The sequence below is a fragment of the Bombus pascuorum genome, chromosome 9, assembly GCF_905332965.1.
Source record: "Bombus pascuorum chromosome 9, iyBomPasc1.1, whole genome shotgun sequence".
Taxonomy (NCBI): Eukaryota; Metazoa; Arthropoda; class Insecta; order Hymenoptera; family Apidae; genus Bombus; species Bombus pascuorum.
The window spans coordinates 6,873,447-6,896,982 of record NC_083496.1 but is presented as its reverse complement, the minus strand read 5'-3'; the positions used below and the strand labels follow the sequence as shown (position 1 = coordinate 6,896,982).

General features: G+C 36.3%; 1 protein-coding gene across 2 annotated transcripts in view; it reads left to right on the top strand.

Moving 5' to 3' along the window:
• The first annotated feature begins 258 nt into the window (after positions 1–258).
• Positions 259–23,536, top strand: part of LOC132910725 (laminin subunit alpha lam-3) — a 195,805-nt gene continuing 172,527 nt past the window's right edge. For both annotated transcript variants that reach the window (XM_060966630.1, XM_060966629.1), the window contains exon 1: positions 259–1,025. In XM_060966630.1, the coding sequence (XP_060822613.1) occupies positions 908–1,025 (118 nt within the window). In that variant the 5' untranslated portion in view covers positions 259–907. The remainder of the gene's footprint in view (positions 1,026–23,536) is intronic.

Here is a 23,536-nt window from a genome sequence, read left to right as displayed (position 1 = left end):
TCGCGGCGCTCACACCGTTCGTGTTTCTCGTCGGGCGTCCTGGTTTCCTTTTGGAACGGTTTTATCGTCACGACCGTCACTCGAAAGGGACCTGTTTTCGTACATACGTAGGTGAATGCGCGCGTGTAAAACGTGGACAACCACGCAGAGAACAAATACGAAGAAAACGACGGAAGTGATACTAACGCAGCGAGGCGTCTTTGTTTACGAGCGGCCGGTACAACATAGAAATTGGCGGGAGTGAGATAGAAAGAGAGAGAGAGAAAGAGAGCGAAAGGACTTTATCCTGCGACAGTGCAACAAGTGAACGTTGACACGTGGAAAAATCGCAAACGAATCTGATATTTCGACGGTCGTTGAAAGTCTCGCGTACGATGTGTCAGTTCGATAAAGGGTGAACGTGGTTGTGTTTCTCGATTTCGATACGTTCGTTTCATTTCCCGACACGCGAATCGGTTCCGTTTGAGCGCCCGGCGTGTTTCGATAATCGAATAATCGAATCTATCGATCGACTGTATTCGGTGTGCGTGTTCGCGACGTTTCCCTCGCGGTGTGTAATCGCGGTCGGATTTTTTTGGTTACGTTTCGCGCGGCAAACGGCGGGAAAAATGAACGTCGATTCGAACGACTGGAGCTCGCGAGTGGCCGACACGCGCGATTCGAAATGATATCCGCGGTGTCGATGGAAACAGAAGACACCAGGATAAAAGTGCGAACCACGAGCGAACCGTGGCGGTTCACCAACGAATGTCGAGCGTTGTGATCGGCGTGAAATCGTCCCACGATTCGTTCAGTGCCGAAGACTAGTTAAGAATTTTGCTGCTTCCCCTTTGATTTACGAACCGCGTGTGCGTGAATGGTCGCCTTTGTTCGACGATATCGCGAATTGCGAATATTCTCGTGAATCATGGCTGTTCGAATGCTCTGCTCTTCTTTAATGTTACGAAGCCTCTTCCTCTTGTTGCTCCTGTGGAACCTGAATGCCGCGCATGCTGCTCGTGGATTTAGACACAACACGAGGCATGGTGAGTCCTTTTGTTTGTTTTTATCAGTATTTTTTTCTCTCCTTTTTTACTTTACTGGAACTGGGTAAACAGAGCGCTGACGACATAGCTAAAGTTTTTTCTCAGGATACAGATGTATACCGTCCAGAATTATTTATATGACGGATGGTAAGTTTTAGAGTATATTATGTATTATGATTTCTTTCGTATTTAATAACATATGAATTGAACATTATTGTCATTATAATTTATGTTTTCTATATTTCTTCTTGTTTTTCTTTTTAACTCTCTAATGAGTATTTTACTTATTTACAAAAATAAATATTGTACTTGATCACAGTTTATCATTTTGATTAAAAAACTAGCAATCGATAACTGCACTAAATAGACTATTTTGTGTACATGTGTATATTATTTCGCTATAATAATTCCTTGCATATTTATGTCTTGTTATCTTCCCATTCAATGACAATAATAGTCTGAAATTGCATTATAAATTGCCACCAAGCATTCATTAAATATCGCAAAGTATTCTGCAATTTCGTCTTATGGATCTTATATCAACATCATCACGTGCGTTATACATAAGCAATAAAAAGATAATACTTCATTGCCGTTTCTTTTTATTAATCATATTACTTTCGATAATGATGACATTGTTCCGATTCCCGCATAATAACCGCTTCATTTTTTAATACGATTCATCACCAGTGTCACGAACTTTACGCGTAGCAATGAATGATTACAGTTCTTTTCCTCTCACTTCGCGTTAGACATTTTTAGGAATTTTTTACGAATTAGGAAATTTTTTTTAGCGAATTCTTCTCGGTCAATCCGCGCGAAATTTAGGCTTCACGCTGTTTCACTTTGTTTTCACTGAACACGAAGATGATAAACAGCGTTTATCCTCTGTGTTGCTCCAAAGTGAAACAGATCAAATTCGGCTTTAAACATTATATGTCATTATATGTCATTTCTTCTCTCTCTCTCTCTTCTCTTATGAGCTTATATTTCTCGAACGTAAAGAAATTGAATTCTACAAATTATTTTTGATGTCTGGCTTCCGAACAGGCTTGTCTATTATAAGTGCCATAAGTAACACTTTCCTCCCACTCTTAAAAAATCTATGTCGCTATTTTGGTATCGATAGTGGCACAGCTTGAAAAAATGTAAATTTGAGAGGAGATGCTCCGTAAAATTTACGAAGAAATCTTCGTGAGTCACCGTGTACGAAAGCAGTACAGTACAATCCTTCCATTCGTAGCATCACGAAACAATTGATAAGTCAGTATTCTTAAACTAAGGCCAGGTTGATAACGGTATAAATAATAATTTTGCTGTCTGACGCCAAATTGATAGAATTAGAAATATACCTACCGTTTTACGTGATAAAGATAGAAACATAACGTAGACCTTCTATCTGATAAAAGCAAATTCGAAGCTTCTTTTTAGTCGTGCGACTGTTGTTGCCAGGTAGCGATTTATAACAGGCGAAAGAGGTGAACGAACTCATTACTCGATTTAATACATTTTTGACAGATTAGGATTTAGAGCAGTGACGTGATACAGCGTTATTTGCATAACGTAGATTTGCACAACACGCTAAGCATAATGCACATGAATCGCCGTTTATCCGTAATGTCTCAGATGTTATGTAGACAGGCGAGTGCAACGGCACTCGACGAGATCAAGATAGAAGCTTTTTATTGCCGCGGTACAAAATCATTCCTTCGAAACGTATTTGCGCCCGTTCCTTCCAGCTCAAGCGTGCGCCTCGTTACGCGAATAATTTTTTACAGTTATTGTGACAGTTTTACGGGCTTTTTTCCGAAGCGCGCACGCGTGTAGGCTTTTATTTCATCCTGCTGCAATTTCTGCGTAAATTCCATTTTAAACGTACGTTTTCGTATTTTTCAAATGTCGTAGGCGAAAGGATAGGTAATATCGTAACGATGGAGTTTTGTTTGTTTTATATTTTGAAATAGGTATGATCTTATGCGTTATAAGCTACATTACGTAATTTTACAATTTCTTTATATATATATAAAGAAATATATATATACCTTCAAATGGAGCTATTTAAAATTTGTTGCATTTACCTATCCATATATATTTATATAATGCTCTACGGTATTATATAGCTACCTCTGTTGTATATATATATATATATATGGATAGGTAAATACAACAAATTTTAAATAGCTCCATTTGAAGCTCCATTTGAATAGCTCCATTTATATATTAGAAATATATTATATATATGTATATATTATATATATATTTATATATTATATATATGTATTAGAAAAGGTAGAAATATTGTCTATATACCTTCAAATGGAGCTATTTAAAATTTGTTGTATCTACCTCTACGATATACCTGCTCTACGGTATTATATAGCTACCTCTGTTGTATATATATATATATCTTATCCATATATATATATGGTAGATGCAACAAATTTTAAATAGCTTCATTTGAAGGTAAATAGACAATATTTCTACCTTTTCTAATAGGCCGTTTCGTTTTTCATCTCACACTATAGCCATATCCTACGGTAATCAATTCCGTGAAACCTTGAACCTTTAATCTTCTAAACATCCACCGAATGGTTTCTGCGTAATATCCGTAATAACTTCCGCAGCTTCTAACCTCCTGCCTTTAATTGAAGCCTTCAACGTCTCGTCTGTACCAACATCTGCCTTGTTTGAACTAGAGCTCCCCTGTAGCTCCTTTTTAACGGCCCAGTTTTCAAGGTGTACAGGCTTCTCTTAGGTTAAAAACACGAGGCAATTAAGGACTCGAGTAAGCAAGAAAATTGCACATTGGCAGTTTTATAGAAATTTGTTAGATTCGTAGTCGATGAATTATTAGAAACTCGATTTGGACGAAGAATTTTTAACCATTTCAACCATGTTATATAAAGAAAGAAGCAAACTATCGATTAAATCATTTTTTAGTATCCAATACGAATACCTATATTTTGCATCACAAATCAAGCAAGTTGGTATGCCGATTATTATCATAAATTCTTCAAAGATTGAAAGAACATGTCAGCAGCGAAGCATGTAGATTGGTATTTTTGTGTAGCATGAAAAATATTTCATGTTCGCGTACACTTTCTTTGGAAAAGTATATCTGGTACGAGAAAAGATACTGAGAACGTTAAGCATACTTTTCGAAATTATGTCGATTGGTCGCCAAGTTTTAACGCCATTCGCATCTTAGTGATGACAATTTCGCAGTTTAATATAAAGCAAAAAAATATGTAAAAGTCAATAGTCAATTCATAGAAATTCTGAGACTGCTACTTAATTCGAACCCGTTCTAAAAATTTGTCGACGAATGCTCGCGGTGTGGTCTTTTAAAATATGGGTGAAAATTTAGACGAATCACAACGACTGCGACCTCGTAAAACACGCGTCTGCTCCAAGAATATTAAGTGTCAGGACATTCCGTGCCTCCCGCCTCTTTGCTTTATATTTAGCAGCAACTACATCGAATCGGTATAGGGTGGAAGGCGAGCGCATCCTTTGCGCGATATCTAACGCGATCGAAGACGAAGGTTATCGATTATTTTTCACACCGATGCTCGGTGATGCGAGACTGGTAAAATGGACATGTTGGACACCTTGATCGTGAACTTGGACGTACATTGAGTCATGATAAATATTTAGTTACTATATAAAACCTTTTTGTGTATATACTGCGCGGCTTATCACGAAATATGTAAAGAATATGAAAAATAAAAAAAAGTCAAATTTGATAATTACTCCAATTACTATAATATTTATATTGGTACAATTTGAGGCAAATTTGGGATTATAATATATTTATTACCAGTAAGGAAAATAGTAATGATAAGCATAAGTATAATGAGTAATAAAGATCGTCTCGCCGAATACACATCGAGGTTGATTAATATAGCTGATAATCGACTATTTAAATACTTTTGTGAGCGTAGAAATTCTTTCCAAAAATATCGTGTATTAAACATTTGTAAGAAATTTATATCAAACCTCATTGTTTAAATATTATTTTCGATAATATTGTAGTATTTTAGATATTCATTGGAATGCATTAGGAAATTATTAATTATTAATCATTGTTACAATTATTAATTCGACACGTATAAAAGCACATAAGAGGTAATTTTAATAGAAATGTTGTAGAATTAAAACTACGTGTGTTGCAATTATCAAGAAACTACCGTAATAAAATTTGTTCTTCTTGGAACTACTTTCTTTTCATCTCTCGAAAAACTTGATCGAAAGTTGCAGTTTTAATAGCTCGGATGCAAACTGGCAATTATCGCGCTACTTCGAAAAGCAATAAATACGAATAACGTTCAATAATTAGCCATTTGACGTTCATAAAGTTTCCTACACAGCGATCCTAATCAACTTCCAATCCTCCCATCGATGAATACGTGAAATACGAACTGAATGCATAATATCATTACTTTTCTTAGCCTGTATATAGCCCTTTTCATACTACAAAAATGATCATATACGTTCATTAAATGTTCACGTTTACTACAAAAATCCTCTGCTATTTACTTTTGCGATCATCCAATCCTAATAAATTCCTCTTATTATTAAAATAATAGTCAAAAGTCTAAAAACTACCAAATACGAAATAAAGAAGAAAATAATATCAAACTTCGAGATATAACAAACGAACTGTTCATCAGCATCACTACGTTCTCGTAATAATCTTCTTTTCTCGTGGTTTCCCGAAAAATGTGCTCTAGAGTGGCACTTTTAGCGGGTCAGACGCAACCGCGTAACTATCATTGCCTCGTGAAACGATAAATAAGAGTAACACGCGATAATTAACGTTCACGGAGGGTTAGTCAAGCGGGATCGATCGATCGTATACACACAGATAGCGGTTGCTCTGGCAAGCCGCTGCCGCCGCCGCCGCCGCGATCGAATCTTCAAGATATCGAAAGATCGAGCTGGCACTCGTCGGCCCGCCCATGTATCGCTTCCTGTTTCTCTAATCGGGCTGATCGTTTCTCTTTACACCCGATATTAATGTCTATGCAATAGCCGACGTAAAACCGTAACTGCATATCTTCCAAGCTATTATTATCATTACTATTATTACTATTATTATTCACGCGACAGACGATTGCCGAGGTGCAAGCTGTCCAGGAAACGAGATTCTTTATGGCAAGTAAGATGATTGAGAGATATACGTAAAATGCGATGAGCTTAATGAAATAATGAAACGAGGTAATTGTTGTTGCGGCTGTAAAACACCAATGTTATTCGATATTCCTGTAATACAAACGTTTAGAAGATTTACGATGTTTTCTTATGTTTCTAATACAATTTTGCATATTTTACGTTTGGTTAATAGTTTAATGGCCATCGAGTTTATCGTATTCGATATATTTGAACGAGTACTTCGGTCGTTAGAACTGTAACAGTAACTTGTAAGTTATCAAGCTGTCCTTATCATTGAGAATAAGACTATTGATTTATAAGCTCTCGTAATTAATTACGCTGCATTAGAGCCTGCATTATCCGAGCTAACAGGAACACAAAATTGTTCGAATGATAGAATTTTTGGAATAATAGAACAATCACATCTCTGGTATGAAATTTTATTTGTTCAAGTACAGATTGAGCATAATTGATAGTTTCCTTAAATATTTATGTATTCCATAACCTGTTTCCTGCCACGCAATTTCTTCAAAATGAGTAACTGTATAGAGTTACGTTCTTTTTGTACTTCGAACTATCGAAGATCTTCAAATGCCACGAATAGTTCGGCATAAGAACACACTTATTCATTGTCGCTTTCGTTTCCATTTTTGTGCACAATCGTCGTTATTATCGTCCTTTTCGCAATGCAATCATTTCATTAGGTCAGTGTATTTAAAGTTTTTCTACCGCTGCCAGCATCTGAGGAATCTACGCGAGTTAGATAATTTTTAATATCATTTTTTCTCTTTGTAATGTCTGTGATTTAATACCTTTCCCAACACAGTGAATTTTTGCTAGTTCTGTCACACTTACGCACTTTCGAGTTTTGTCATTTTGTCGTATTTTGTTTCCATAGCTAGAACGCTATTAGTTTCATACTAAATTCTTATTCGAGACTTCGCTCGATCGAATAAAGAAAAGTTTACGTTATATTCGAACGTTGATAAAATATATACAAATTGGAGACGAGAAAAGCATCCATTACTGGCAAATATTATGTTCGGATGATAGAACGTTTGGATATTAGGAAATTCGAATAAGAGAGACTCTGCTGTATATAAATCTACATTAATAATGTAAAAAGTTATGAACGTATATGTTTGATCGTAGAAAATTTGGGACTTTCAGTAATTTCTTCTCGATTAAACACTTAATTGCGGTTTAATGTGAACATAGTATCTAATGCACTTATGGATGGATGTGGGTTAATTGCGCGGCGTTGCATCGTATATCATTGCGGTTTTCGTCGTTTTATTACGCTTGCATTGTATAACGTTGTCATTACGATGCTTATAAGGAAGCTCGTAATTTTCTCCTTTTTCATTCGAAGTCTAATTATCTTCCGTGCGTTACTCAAACATCGTAAAATGATAATTGAAATTTCTCGATACGTATTTTGCTTGAATTAATACGACCAGTATGTAAATTACACCTATAATATTAAACTCGCATTTTTATGATACTTTGCAGCCATTTTAACGACATTCTTAATTATTTAATTCGCCGACTTACCGGCAAGAAGAAATAATTTACAGTTAATCGTTTCCTATATTACTCGATTATTACTTTAGAAGTATATTTAACATATGATCTCAGTTTACCACAGAAACAATAAAATATATATTAAATGAAACTCATTCGTCATTTAAACAGTAACATATATTATCGTTATGTTTCCTATCGAGGTAATTTACTACAATACGTTTTATAATGAGGTTGTGTACCTTCTAATTGCTAATTTGTACTCTTTGACAAAACTCACATACCGCTACTATAAATCTATCAATGTGTCGACAGTCTGCATACCTATGAACGATAGTATCATACATGCACGTATTCAGAAATCCGCGAAATACACTTTCCCTGACATAAATAACGGTTGAAATACAGTGAATGAGGCATGCAAGCCATTGGAAGCGTGGCTAACAGAGAATGGATTGGAACGAATTTTAAACTCGAGTGAAATCATTGGTTCGTCTTTAAACGCGCGGTACGATAACAGTTTTACAACAGGATACGGTCTCTCCTGGTCTGAAACGGCGCTGTTTCGCGAACAACCGGGCGTTTACGTCGATTCGCCGGAGCGAACGATTAAATTCGCCCTTTCGCCGAAACTAATTAAATTAATGATCCCTCTGCGAGAACACCGACTGCCCGTTTAGATATCGTGCAATACACTTGGTATATACACGTCCCGATCGCTAACCGAGACATGGGCTGGAGCTGCGAGTTTTTCGTTGCAACTATGTCCGTACAAACGGCGCTATTCTACTGACTCGTGCTATAAATTCGCTCATATCTCCTGATATTGGTTCTCGTGCCCATTCGGCGTTAGTTAATTGTTATTCCTTGCACTGGCTGCTCGATCGCGATGCTTTAATTTCATTTGACGATGAATATGATCTCTGATAGGCGTGCGTCTCGTGAAAAGCTTGGTGGTTTGATAAATACCAAAGTATTGGTGGGATGTGAATAAACGAGCTAATAAGGGGATAAAGATCGAATGGAAGCTTGGTTCAGTGTGCATATACTTGTTGCAAAATGTTCTCTTTGCTGTCAGATCGTTTAACTGGTCGTTTAGAAGGGGAAGAAAAATAATTCTGATAGATATGTTCTGCTCGCAATTGCGATAGTAGCGAAAGAATCTTCCAATATGATATCTAATACATTGAGAGTACGCAGTTCAGAACGTGTACGCAAATTCTTCTCTACAGAATTCATTTTGTGGCAAGGTTCATCGTGTGGTACATAAACGTTCAATGAAGAAGTATCGTGACTTTTTTTAATATTCGCTGTAACAATCATAATGAGATCGTCGATTAAAAAATGTTATAAGGTGCAATTTTAATAAGAGATAATTCTAATGTTCTAGCCGCTTGTAACACAATTTTTTGCGGAAGGTTTCTTTCTTTCGGTCAAAAGAACATTGCTTGTAGTTAATACACGAATACTTGGTAAGGAAGAATTTTTCTTAAACATTAACTGTTACGATCGAAGAGTTTGTAATAAAAATGATTCTCGGCCATGTTTATCTATTTCCATTTCTTTTTCTACTTCTCGTCAATGTCAAAATTTTTAAAAGAGGTCCTACTAAATTCATCTTCGTCTCTATTATTATTTCAACGAAAGATCTACTCCGTAGAACACAATTTATCACTTCAGTCTTCGCTTATTCCTAGTCGGCCTCTTATTTGCGGTCAAACAGCTTCTAGGCAGAAATAAGATAAAATGTTCATAGAAATCTATCTTGGTGATCCTGGTTCGCTAAACGGGCGGCTTAGAAGTATATCTCAGAAGATTACCAGCGTCTCGGTTCGCTTGTATTATCGTGTGCGGTTGTGGGAAAAAGGAGCGAGAAATTATGTGCGCCATATCTAACGGTGATTAAAATATTCCGCGTAAAGCACCGGCACTCGCGTATCCAGCGTTTTTGCCGGGTCGCGAGCAAGCAAATCACCGCTGGTCGCTCGAAATAATTTCATTCTCGTCTTGCGTATATCGCTCTCGTTTTGTTCCTGTTTAAATGCCGTCGCGCGGGGCATGCAAAGTAACACTGCCGACGTGTATGTACGTGCCCGGCGTGCTGGAGGGTTCAGGGAGAAACTCTGCCTCGTGCCCTTCCTTGGTGTATTTAAGGGAATGCCAGGCTCGACCGTGACAAGGGCGATCGCCTTGAACTTTGCCCTCTTAGAACCTCGGACATCCCGATCAAATCGAATTCGCCTTCTGTGGGAAGATTCGTCAAAACGTGTTCACTCTTCCTAGATTTATTTATCGTCCAGCAAGCGTGTACGTATTTGGAATAAAATTGAACACGGTACAGGAACTATCAGATATGCAAAAGATTCTTTCTTTTTCTCTTTTATTTATACGTGATACGTATATGCATTGTAGATTAATTAAACGAAATATTTTCCTCCATTTTGTAACAAAAAATTACACTGCCACATTTTTGGATTTCTCCAGCGTTTCCAAAATGCTGTATCGGTCTGAATAAGCGATAGTCTGTCGGTGTCAAATCTGGAGAGTTCGCCGCGTGCGAAAGAACTTTCCAGCTTAGGTTAAGGACGGTGATTCCAGCTACATACGGTCTAGCGTCGTCGGTGGTCACTGTTCCTCTTGCGAGATTATTGTCGCCTATCGATCATGAAGTTGGCGTTTCAGATAGATCAATAGACGATATCGATTAAAATAATTGCACGTGAACGCTTGGAAAAAAGGTAAAGACCATTTTCCATGGAAATGAAGGATTTTGCATTTGACCGACAAAGATGTTAACAGTAGAAATGTAGTAAAACAAGTGGTGGCACAGTCATTGCCAATGCTCCAAATGCCAATTTTACCGCTTTCTGTACGATCATGGCCTGGTGTAGTAAATAACCCAAACCAATTAAAATGCACATACAGTAAACCACGGCAATAGGTTAAGAGTACCAAATTTTAAAGAAGATATTGTCAAAATCCAGGAAAACGTTACACGTCAACAGGATGATCGAATTTTTTTACACCTTATTTGCGTGAAAAACGATCCTTACTCTCGGCTCAACGAGTTCAGAAACCCCTAAAAAAGTATGCTTCTAGCAGAGTATTTTACGGTTCAGATACTATACCAGAGTCAAAGTTTTAATGCAACTTCGATGACTGTGCTGTGTCTTTTTATCGTGTTCGAAACTATAGAAAGCGTGTAGTTTGGAACTTAGTATTTGCGCAAACTGCCATATCCTGCAGCAGTGCTGTTTATACAGCAGCGACTTTGCCACCGCTGTACACGCAACTGTTCTTTGATCATTATTTGCACGCGGTTGCCTCTATGGTAGATACGCTATACCTGCAATCTTACGTTCTTTATGCGGAACGATGAAATATTTGAAAAAATGCTGCGAAGGCATTTCAGTTTGCTCAAACAAATTCTTCCAGCGTGAAATATGATACCTGAGAATTATTTTTTAGAATAATCATTGCAGGTAGTATACTTATGATTGTATTCTGTTGAGCGTTTGTAATTGTATGTATCTGGTGGTTATTTAAAGCTACATGTATAAATACAGATTTTTGTTAATTGGAATATTATTATTCGTGTGATTTCGTATAAATTTCACTTGAAATTAATGAATGGATATTTGATTATCAAAAATATGAAAATATTTTACGAATAGAAATTTGTGGGCTATTTACAATTATTTTTGTGGAAGATTTAGAATGATCTTTTAGAAATAGAAATACTATGAATATAGAAGAATTTCATACATTTATAAATATTATGAAATACAACTTTTGGGTTTTTCATTTAATTCAACTACAAGTTTATAGCTTCGTCTAAATATTTAAAAAGACGTCAAATTTTAAAGGGAATGCAGCATGCACGAGGTATTTCTAAACAGAAATCCATCGACTGCGCAAGTTGGGAATTGTAAACTTACAGAACATGCCACCGTATCCTAAGTATACAATGTACTTACCTACACGCACCCTATTGCAGTTGACAAAGAGTAAACTTCCTTTTTTAAGGAAATTAACTTGAAGAACTGTACGTAAAAGATCACTCTAAATTCTTTGAAAAAAGTATACTGACAGTTCGTAAGCTTGTATTGATAATGTAAATAATACGATGATATGAATATATTGATAGTAAAAAATTAAAAAATCCACGCGTTTAAAAAATTTATGATTACTTATGTAAAAGGTGTATTTGAAATAGAAAACGAAATATTAAAAACTTTTTTATTTTTTGACATTCGAGTGTTATCAAAAATATCAAATTGAAAATTGAAATTACATTTTGCGATTGAAAAACGACTTTTTTTCTTTTTTCTTTTTAAAGAATGTTATTGTTATTTTAGGAATACATACTCGTAGTGAAATAAGAGAGAAATGTTTTATATCCCAGCTCTACCATAAAATTCCCATTTCCGACGTAATTGTTTGATGAAAAGAACCAGTTTCACGGACAAGGTTCGATGAAATTGCTTTTCGATGCAGTCGACTATGGAATCACGTTTATTATGAGCATAGCAAGGGCACGCCCACGCTTATGATAAAATGAATGTTCAACCAGGATCGTATAGTTCCTTGCTCAAACGTGACCCTTTTACCAATTTAAATATTCCTGAATTAAACGCGTGCGGATTTTCGATTCAGTTTGATTATTCGACACGAAAAAAATTCAGTTCGTTCGATTTAAAATATTTAATCAGTGAACCCATTCTTATTTAATTCTTCGGAATATTATAAGATACATGATCTTAAGCAAATAAGGAAACTCAATTAAAAACGAAATTAAGAATAATTAGGGGAATGAAAGAATTTAATAGCACCTGCAGTGTGAATTTAGTAAAATATGAGAGCATAGAAGGGTCGGCAACAGTGATTGTCTCGATTATTTCATTTCCTTTTGTTCTTGCTCAGCCTTTATTGTACAGCCAAGAAACGTGATATGCATTCGCAAGAAATGAATGTTCGTACATTTACATTTCTTATTTGAGTTGTTGCTTGGTATAATCAGTGAATGTTAAATATAATTTCTTGTGGATTTTTTACAGAATCAGTTATCACAAAGTTATAAAGCTTCCGAGGTATGATTAAAAAATTTTTAATTACATATTCTTCTTAAGATTCGATAACTTGGATAACTTGGATTTTTATTCTACTTAAATTGTAATTAAATTCGCTTTGTTTCTGACTTTTTGTTGAATAAAGATCTTTTATTATAAATTTATAATTGAACGTCCGTAATAGAAGAAAGGATCGTTTTCGTTAGAATTAACCTTTTCTCTGAATAATTTATTTAAATACTTTTTTACATATATACATACTCGTGTAGTAAAATACTTTTATTTATAAGTAATATTTTAGTAAATGAGACTTTTATATTTGGATGAAATATTTCATTCCACTTATTATAATTTTCCGTAATAAATCTTTACCACCATTTTATCGGTTATTTTGTGGCAAAATAATATACGTTTCAATTTTAATGTTGTGTGTCTTCTCTACGTTCTATACTCCTTTAATCTGTTTCATTAATTAAATTCATTAAGAGTTATTTACGAGGGGTGAAACATTAATTACAAAAGACAATCTATAAAATAAAGGATTAAAAAGAAATATGACATACTTGATCATGTATGAAGCGATAGCTTGAAAAAAGCAATAGTTAAAATAAAGAGAATATTACAGTTCTTTCTAGTTCAAAGGTTATCAGTCGCTCTGTTGACCCTTGCACTCGCATTTCATGTTATTTGGATATGTAATATCGATTAACATAAATTTTTACTTTTCAATTAATTGTGATAGGCGATTCTGACATTTCAATATAAAGTGCCATAATTTAAACTTTTCTGTAATTATTTGACATTTTGTGGCGAATATTTTATTTTATTAATTTTGATAGTCGATAGAAAAATCTCAGATACTATTCTTGTGTAACGAGACTAAACATTTTTCAATTTTTTACAATAATTGCTTAAAATATACGAAAATAACGTTACGTAAAATATAGTGTATTAAGCATTTTAGAGATACCATCATCAAATAAAAATATCTAGAAAAGTGCAAATACAATGCATGGTTAGGGTAATGCGGTAAAAAGAGAAAGTATACTATTATATAATAGTGCGCGATATGCTTAAATAGGATTAGATATGCTTAGGCTCGTCGATTACAGGAGCTATGCAGCATGCAAAATTCCGTGTTGTATGTTAACATTTTTATGATACGAGGCGGAACATGCATATTTTAATTATATTTACGTGCATGAAGAAGTAGAAGAAAAATTGAAATATCTATTATGTACTTTATATGTAAGTACACGTGAATATTAATAATTTCACACGAAACGAATGTTATAAACAAATCTTACAGTGATATCGATCTCCCATCGTGTTGTTTTGATTAAATGTCCCATTCCTGTATTAATCAACCGGTTTTCTTAGTTAGCGAGAATTGTAGATGACAGGCGATGAAAACTATATCCTTTCTGTTCTCGTTATTCATAAATGGAAAAATTGTCGTAGAAGAAAAAGGTTATCCATATCGAAATATTGAATATATAATGTATTATTCAATAGTTATTAGTCTCAATGGAACGAATAATTAATTTGAGTAAGCAAAAGATTGTCTATATAAATTTAAGAAAGTTTAATGTTCGTTTAAACAAATATTTGTGTTCCATTGATAGATATATTTATTAACAATGAAGTTATTAAAATTCTTTAGTATTAGAGAAATTAAAACGTTTCTTTAAACAATTTAATTATTCATTTAATATTCTATAATTAATATAATTGTTTTTAAAGATAGACGTAACGTTTACAGATGGAATCTTTTCTAACAATTGTTCAGATCTCTTGCGAGGATCAAATTTGAAGCACAGATTTCTCTTCGTTATCAATTACTGTAAGTTTAACCTGATCTTCATGCTATTTCGTTACGTCGGAGTCTAAATGATTTATGAGATTTGCTACCCTCTGGCACAGTTCATGGCACTATAATCCCTGTTTGCTGTTGTGGCTATAACATCTTCATTTTTCTCGATTCACAATGCACTTGACTAATGGATTTCATCCCGCACTTTCATTGTTCGTTGAAAGATAAGCAATCCTCAAAACGCGCGTGTAATTTTGGTTATTTCTTGACTGACTGCCGTTTCAGAAGTATAACAAATGAATTCGGTATAAAAAAAGATAGTTTGCAAATTACAATGTATTTCGAAGAGACAGAAATATAATTTTTATCTGATCACTGATATTTTTAAACAATGTAAATATATTTTATCTAATTTTTTTATAGAATAAAAGAACTCCTTTTATTATCAATAATTACTATTAGTATTTTAATATTTTTCATTATTGATAACCGTTTCCTACTCTCTTGACGCTTCATATTATTCAAATTCATCTGCTCACTTTAATGATACCGTACATGTACTCGTTTTTACGTAAATCATATCTCAACGCTTTAATGTTTCTCCAATTTGCAACACTCTCGAAACGTGTTAAATTTTGTACGCTCATAAGATAGTAAACGTAGGTATATCGTAACCGAATCATCACAGACGAGGCACAGAACGAATCAATCGGAATATTCCTCGGTTCGTTTCGCTCGTCGTTTCACGCTGCTCGCCTCGTAAACTTTGTTAAACCGTCTATTTCACGCGGCATCGTTAGCAGCATCGCAGGGCAAGACGAAGAGAGAAAAGATCAGCCCCTAACATCCGGCAAGTTGTCGATCTTTTCCCCTAACGCCTTTATTCGTCACACCTCCGCTTTTGTATATGGAACGTCGCGAGACCGGGTATTTTTGTCTCGTCTCTCCTACTAAATCGTGATACCTACGCGTGTGTTCTGTGACCAGGTCTAGCTGCCCGTTTCACGTATCCAGAGGCTGTCGTGTCGAGTTTCACAAGACCATTAATCGTTCGGTCTTTCGAACAATATGGATATTTTTGTTTGCGCAGAGCGTAATAACTCGGCATTAGTCTAATTACCATTCTAAATCGATCGGCGAGTCTAGATAGCGTTTATTGTTCTACTCTACGCCATGAAGATTTATTTGCTGGATGACATTCGTTGTACACCTTACCACCCTGATCGTGGTCGAGATATCATTAAAGTGTCGTTTGTAAACGTCAGATTTATGTTAGATCGAGCTCGAGTGGCCGGATTGCCTTCTTTGAAATTGAGATTAATTTTCATGCTGGCCTTTGTAGACCTCTCCGTCAGGCGATGATTGCATTTTGTCCCTTAAGATTTCCAGGCTAAAAATAACTACAATCGTTCATAGGCTTTTTGCTCTGTTAAACGCAGTCTAATTGTAGTTGGAATAATTTGGAACATAAAAAAAAAATATTACCATGATAAGTATTATATTATATTTCTTGTGTCGAAATCTTCCTAAATCTATACGTATTTAATCATTCATTTCTCTAACTTACAATTTTTTAGTCACAGACTATCTCGAAGTTCGTTGAAACATTGAAATTCTTCCACAAAATTTTTAATTCCAACGATGTATGAAAATTTCTCCAGGCGAAACATCTAGAGTTGCAATTACGGCAGTTTATACCAAAACTATCTCTGAAAGTTCTAATCAGTATCTACGTCCCGAGTTACTACATCAATTTCCTCATCTGGCAATTTTTCCTTGCCAACGCCAATTTCCTCCCACGACCTACCGTGGAAACGCATTGAAAAGCAGGCAATTTCCTCAAGTCCCGCAATAGCTTCCCTAACGTAGAAACACCCAGCGCGTTTGCCAGCATGCGTTCGTGGAAAATTAGAAGCAGTTAGTTTCCCGGTAGGGAGTCCGTGATCGAGACATCTCGAAACGCGGTAGAACCGTGGCTTGCCTGTTATTATTTATGGTTTAAAGTCGGAATAGTAATAGCCGTGATTCATAGCGCTTGAAGCCGACAGCTTCGTCCGGCGACTGTCACCGATTGCAATGTCGCATTAAGCGGGCAAAATCCGGGCCCGTAAGTAGAAGCTATTTATACCGATCCACGATGAGCCCAGTGCCGTATACACTTATTTCTTAGCTACCTTCCTCTTATCTCTGCTTCTCTTCGTTCCGTTGTCGTTGTCTTTTCAAAAGCACGAGTGCTCTCTCCACGCTTCCTCTTTATCTGTCTTGAAACTTGAAGCTTGAAAACGGTTCATGGTGAATCCAACAGCAAACGGTTCATGGATGGGTCCAATAGCAAGCAGGCAACTCGAGATAGTATTTAAGTGCTTCTGGAAAAGCGTTTTGTAGATTTGTTTTTTTCTTTTTTCACTAAGAATTCCAATACTTTGAAATTTAGTTTAACAGTGTAAATTGTGTTTCTTTATGACGTATATTTTATTGCAAGTCGAGTGTAATAGGATAACGTATCCTGTTTATTTTTCTGCTTGAATTTCCTTTATGGCGCTGCAATACAAGACGATAGTGTCTCAAAGGGTGGATAAAAAGACGACGCTGCAACCCGGAAGTGAAACACGTTTCTGACAACTACCTGTGAGTGTCATCAAGGTGTACCATGAGAGTACCGCGCAATTAACACGAGATATGCCTCCAACGTGTATCCTCGTGCCGAGTAGTGTTATATCAGAGTCGCTAGCTTATATCGTCGTATAAAGTGTTGCGAGCCTCTCTGGGTTTCCAGCGTTCCACTTCTCGATACACCGTTATCAAATGATTCCGCTCAAGTTCAGAGAAAAATTGCTTGGAAATTATTTGAAATTATAGAAAATAAGCACTGCGTGGAAACATTTTTTAATCAGGCTGAAAAAGGATGTCACTGATTGCTTTCAAACAACTGTATCGTTCATTTTATCTTAACTCGTAATTAGCCGTATCAGAACACGTAATCGTAGCAGATGTATTTCTTAATAGAATTTATTGTATTGACATGCTTATATACCGACCTTCTAACGTATGACGAAGTTTCATTCGATTTATATACCGCGAGACCAAAAGTAAAAGTTAATAAAGAATAATAAAATCATATATTTTTAAAGATTTACGTTCTTGAACTACATACTAACTAATAAATGCAAAAAGGATTTCGTAGATATAAATTTACGTAGTAATAGTAGATTTGCGAACGAAAACACACACGCATACAGGAAAATAAATTCATTATACAAAAATTATGTGTAGGTGCAAATTCTAAAACGTTCGTTTTTTCTCTCCTTGGCTTTGGCTCGCGAGTAAATAGGGCGACCGTTCGTTTGAGATGAAATCACGCTCAGCTTTTTATTTGAATCTACCGGAAGTAGAAGGTGGGCGAGCAATGAAGGGGAATCCTTGCCCGTAAAACTTGTAGAGGCGCGCTTCGTAAATAGGCATCTTACCGAGACAGGAAGTCTTGCCAGATGCTGATCGTCTTTCTCGCACGATGCCATTGCAATCACGTTCATTGCCTGAAGAATATTCTATCGAATTTTAATTTATAAAATGTTAATTTCTAAAAAATTATTATAATAGTTTATAAAGGGTTATTTAATAATTTTACTCAAATAAATTCGCTTATTCCGATTTCTATAAATTACCTTTCTTTGCCATAACGAGAATTAACTGTCCAGACCATCACCCTTATTCTATGTGCCTATTCGTAAATAGAGATTCGATAATAGTAACATCATCGACCGAATATGCAAAACAGCCAACTTCTTTGATGATTCGATTTCAAAATATACGAAAGTTGTACTCGTGAATTGAGGCAAAAATTTGTCTGTCTTTGTACTACACTATTATACATTACACATTATACATTTATTGTTGTCACATCGTACTCTCGTTTGCGTGAAATTTTATGGAACTTTTATCGTTTTTATCGTTACGGAACGTCTATCTTGCTATGCTTCTAATATTTTATTCTGAAAGAGAGAATTTTACCCGTCGATAAAGTTTATTGTTATAACATAGAGAATATTCGACTTCTACGTTTAATCCGAGCATGAAATTCTCAACTTATGAAGCTTATTAGAAACGAAATGGTAAAAGAAGGTAGGAAAGTAGCGCTGTGAATGAAGCGCAAGCGAAAACAGCGCAAAGCAATAAATTAGCTTATAAGGGAAATCTATCTATCGCTTTATTCTCGAAACGACTATAAATGCACGACGCAGCATCTGATACGAAGTGACGAGTACCTCAATTGTCGGTAATTTCTGCCTGGATTTATGCGAGATGCGTGCGGTCTGCACGCGTTCTCGCGTCCTCGCGCGCATCCTTTTTAGGGATATCGCTCGCGCGATTCTCCAGGAAGATTACCAGCCCTGTTACCTGTGTGTTGCCGATCGTTATCGGGCTTCATCGGAATGCCGCTACGCGTCCGTGGCACAATTTGTACGTTCCGACAAAGCTGGACGGCGTTTTGTTAACGATAAGATCTCCTAACGATAGTAGCTCATCTTTGCCGTCGTTCCTCTCTTATCGTCCTTGGTATATCGACGACAAAATTGTTTAGAATGTAAAATACGGGGTAGATTCCCCTTCAAGGACCTGTACGTGCTTCAGAAGCACGTTGTTTCTCTCGGAAGAATTATGGAAATCGGTAAAGAGATTCGGTAGCTCTTTGCAGAATTTTATTAGGTGTGGCATGCAGTTCATAAATATTTTGTAGATTTTCTGAGCGAAGAATATTAATATCGAAGGTACTTTCAATTCAAATACGTGCGGCTTCTTGTGATTAATGTCTTTGTTGCTTTTTCCTTTTGGAAATTATGGTTTTTTAATTTCTCACAAGTTCTATGTGTGATAGGACATTATTGTCTGACAAGTAGTTATACAATATATCTGTTCGATGTTTACGTTATTTGTATGCCAAGTTTACTTGTCCACTTCCGTTTACTATTTCTACCCAATCTAAATCTTTATCTCCCGTCATTCTGCATCTTTCTATCACGTGTTCCAAAGGTTCCTTTTTCTCACTACGTAACCTACATTTCCTTTCTGTATATTCTTCCCCTATATCCACATATCCTAGATTCATTGCCCATTCTAAACCTCGCTCTCGGTTTTAACTCATTTCCACGTTTTCTTACGTTGTTTCTTAAATATTCAGGCGAGTCCTCCCTTTTCATTATTGTTCCTCCGATTTTCTTTACACAATTTGTCCTTCTTAAATATATCTGCTTCTCTTTCTTGTTGCTTTATATCCCCGCTTCTTTGCCCTAATTCTCTTCAAACTTCTCCTCCTAATCGTTTCTACACACAACCATCCTCTTAGCGAACTGGCAAGATTTAAATTTGAGTATTTATCCTTCACTTACACCGATCACCACATTCTCCGCCTAAACGTTATAACGTTTCCATAGAAGACGAGAGATGTTGTGTAGTTTATTAGAAATAATTGAACTCTTGCATAACCGTACTTACAACTTTAAAATCGCATGTTGTCATCTAAACCTAATCGTGCACGAAAATCACCAGCATGTCTCTGCTGTAAAGGTAAGCCACAAAGGAAACATTACAACATCATCGTGTCAGCAAGCATTCGTAAAACGGCGTATACGTGTAATGTCACGCAGATAGTCTGCTATAAATCTACTTTAACATTCATCAGTCACGATAGGCTCGACAGGATATAGACACGTCGCTGAATAGCGAATAACACGATTCTCCCTTGAAGAAACGTGTAAAATTGATGTTGTTAACGAGGCTTATCGTCTCCTTTTCCACTAGTTTAGTGGCAATTCAAACGACATTAACGAATGCTCTCGATATGGTAAATCATCGTACAACATTGTTAAAGGTCACGTAGCCTTAGCGACTGAATTTCGAAAGGCAAGCGAAAAAATTGAAAGATGTACGAAGATTTCCTTTTAAAATATTCGAGGTAACTGCTACGAATAACATTTGAACCAGAGAATCATGAACTATTTTTCTTAACGGTAGTACCAACTATTCGTCTTTATCATTATCATGTTGTTCTTGCCGTATTAGGAGTAGCCTAAAAATAACTAATAAACAATTCAAATAAAGAGCCATTTTCTATTAAACTAAGAGAAAAGAGAGAAAAGTTAAAAAGATCGATGCTCGATGATTTCGATCGAATTAGACGCAATCCTCGATATATGATACCAACATGTACATTACAACTTATTTTCTGAAGATTGAAAGCCAAGGACATACGTCCTCCAGCTCTTTAACAAGCATGTACTTACGTATTACTTGCAGGTTTTCCTTATACAGGGAAAACGAAATATGAAAGAAACGCAACTGTAATCCCTTTAGAAAAAGCTGCTTCGAATATAAAACAGTATCTCCAACAGATATTTTAATATTTATAGAAACTCAAACAGAATTTCTAGGTAATTGGAGTCCTACCAAAGATCACGACCCTAAACGAGTTAAAGAATCGTCGAACGTCGATAGGGAGGAGCAGCTCTGAAAGTGAAGGCTGTCAGTTCGGAATGTAACACCTTCTCGCGTGACTGGAAGGTATCGAGGTGATGGTACGCGAGCAGCAGAATAAAAATGTCCATTCGGACGTTCGATTGCCCGGTCGTTCAACTTCTTTCATTTCTATTCTTCTTCGTCGCCCTCACTGACGCCCACTCATCCGAAATTGCACCTCGAAGATCACGGGCGCCTACTCGCTCTCCTTTTCCCCCCCTTTTGTTTCTTTTTTCTCCCATAGTTTCTTCTTTTGACGTCTCGCTTCCCCGAGGCGCCATTCGCGAGAGAACCGGAAACGTCGGCGAAAGATAACTGGTCCTAATTTTACAGCACACGTAGAAATCATACGGCCTGTTGCTCGTTCAAAGCGCCGTTATTAGTTGCTTGGTGACGACTCTCTTCTTGCTTCATAAATAATGCGATCCACGCGGTACAATTGTTCTTTCACCAAACGTTTCTGTCTTTCGCGTGCTTGCTGCTAAACGTTGCGCTTCTTAAGCGTTTTTCAGGGCATCCGAGTGTCTGTGATTTGCATGAAAGTACCGGGTTTGAAAGCTGCGTACGGTTCGAACAAATGGCCACGAGGTTTCTTTCAAAATTCTTTATCAAGTTCAATAACGTTCGAAATTCTTTTCACGAACCGAATGCTTGATCTATGAAAACATAGAGAACAGAACAGATAGAATGTTCGTTTAAAAAATAGTAGCTATTCAATTAGCGCAAATTAGATCAGCTTTGATAAACCTACCTGTGTTTTAACTTTCTTTAAAGTACATACTCTTAAAATACTTAACGAATGTAAATGAATAATCGCATTGATCTTATAAATTCTTTTTAATTCTCAAGCATTATAATCAGCTTACTACTTATCCTCGTTCTTTCGACTTTAGTCGTTTCATGACTCTCCTACGAGTCTTCATATAATTCGAGGAATCTGCTGAAAATCCTCCAAACGTATAAATTACAAATGCAAACCAAATGTTAACTCGTTATCACCCCGCATACAAAGCATTTCGTTCAGAAACGCGTAATGCATCTTCCCACGCGATGCCTCGAACTAGCGCATCAATCAACAAATAATTGCACGCGTAATTGTAGCTGTACATGTAACATCGTATCCTCAGTGCTCGATCAACGTTAGTCGTCCGACTCATTCTCCCCTTTATAGCAATTTCGTCAGTTTATCCTCTTCTTTCTGCAATGCAATTAATAGCGTACACTTATTAGCGCCGGCACGCGCTCTTTACTTCGTATGGTTCGCCGGTCGTGAGTCGGATAAAACATATAGTCGGTTTTTGTATTGGGTCAGAAACGCATCGAGGGCTACGATAACTAAAGTCGAGGCTAAGGCCAAGGCTCTTTAAGGCAACATGTTCCTCTCTTCCACATGCCAACTACGGTCAGAGAACCGAAGATATTCCCTTCTTTTCTTCCCCCGACTGGATCGTTGACGACGCGAAAACAAAAAGTGGTCGATCTTCCTTTTGCCGCTTTGGGAAACGACAGGCAATTATTAATTAACACTGGCCTCGGAACCGGTAAACCTACACCAAGTGGATACTAATTTATGGCTACTTAATTTTTCAGCGTTTCCTTGCTCGGTTTAATGAAATTGTTTGGGAGGATTGATGACGAACGCTCGGTTTGTTGATGACGGCGCGCGAAAACCTTGTCGTGGCGATGTGCCTCGCGTTTCGATGAATTATAAGTTTGGATTATAATACACGCAGGTTTGTGTAATTGATCGAGTGGCCGGAAAGATTAAGGGAATGAGAAGGTTTGTTTGTTCGCTGCTGGGGTCTTTTGAACTGCTAACTCCAGTGTCGATCATCTATTTAAAGGCGCGTAGTTCGTGCTTAAACAAGCAGAGATGAAACGAAATTCGACTGCAATTAGTCTCTACCGTTGCTCGATGAATTTTATTAGTTTTGTACGAAACTGGTACGATTTAGATGGGAAGAAAAGAAAGGTAATTGATCTGTGTTGAAAACCGAATTTAAAAGATTGCGATTTATAATTGAGTAGGCTCTTTTAAATATTATTTTTGATAATTGAATTAAGAAGAGAAGAAATAAGATTGTTTTGTTATACTTTGAGCGGTGCCATTAAGATACTATCGATAAAATACAAGCTTCGGTTAATAAAAATCACAGAGAAAACTATAGTTTCGTAATTACACAAGCATTGGCACAACTTATTTGCTTTCTTCCTTAAATATCGTACGATCTGATTAATATTTGCTGCTTCTGGAAATGAACTATTATTTGTTTTAAGTTGAAAAGTACAAATTTCTCTCCTCGAAAAGTTATCAGACTTTATTTAATTTCATAAACTTGAAACCGGATGTTCATCGGTGTAAAAATTCCAGCAATCCATAAAGATACGATGTTCTTTTATGAAAATAGTTGTTCGTAATTTCCTGGTAGCGGTGTTAA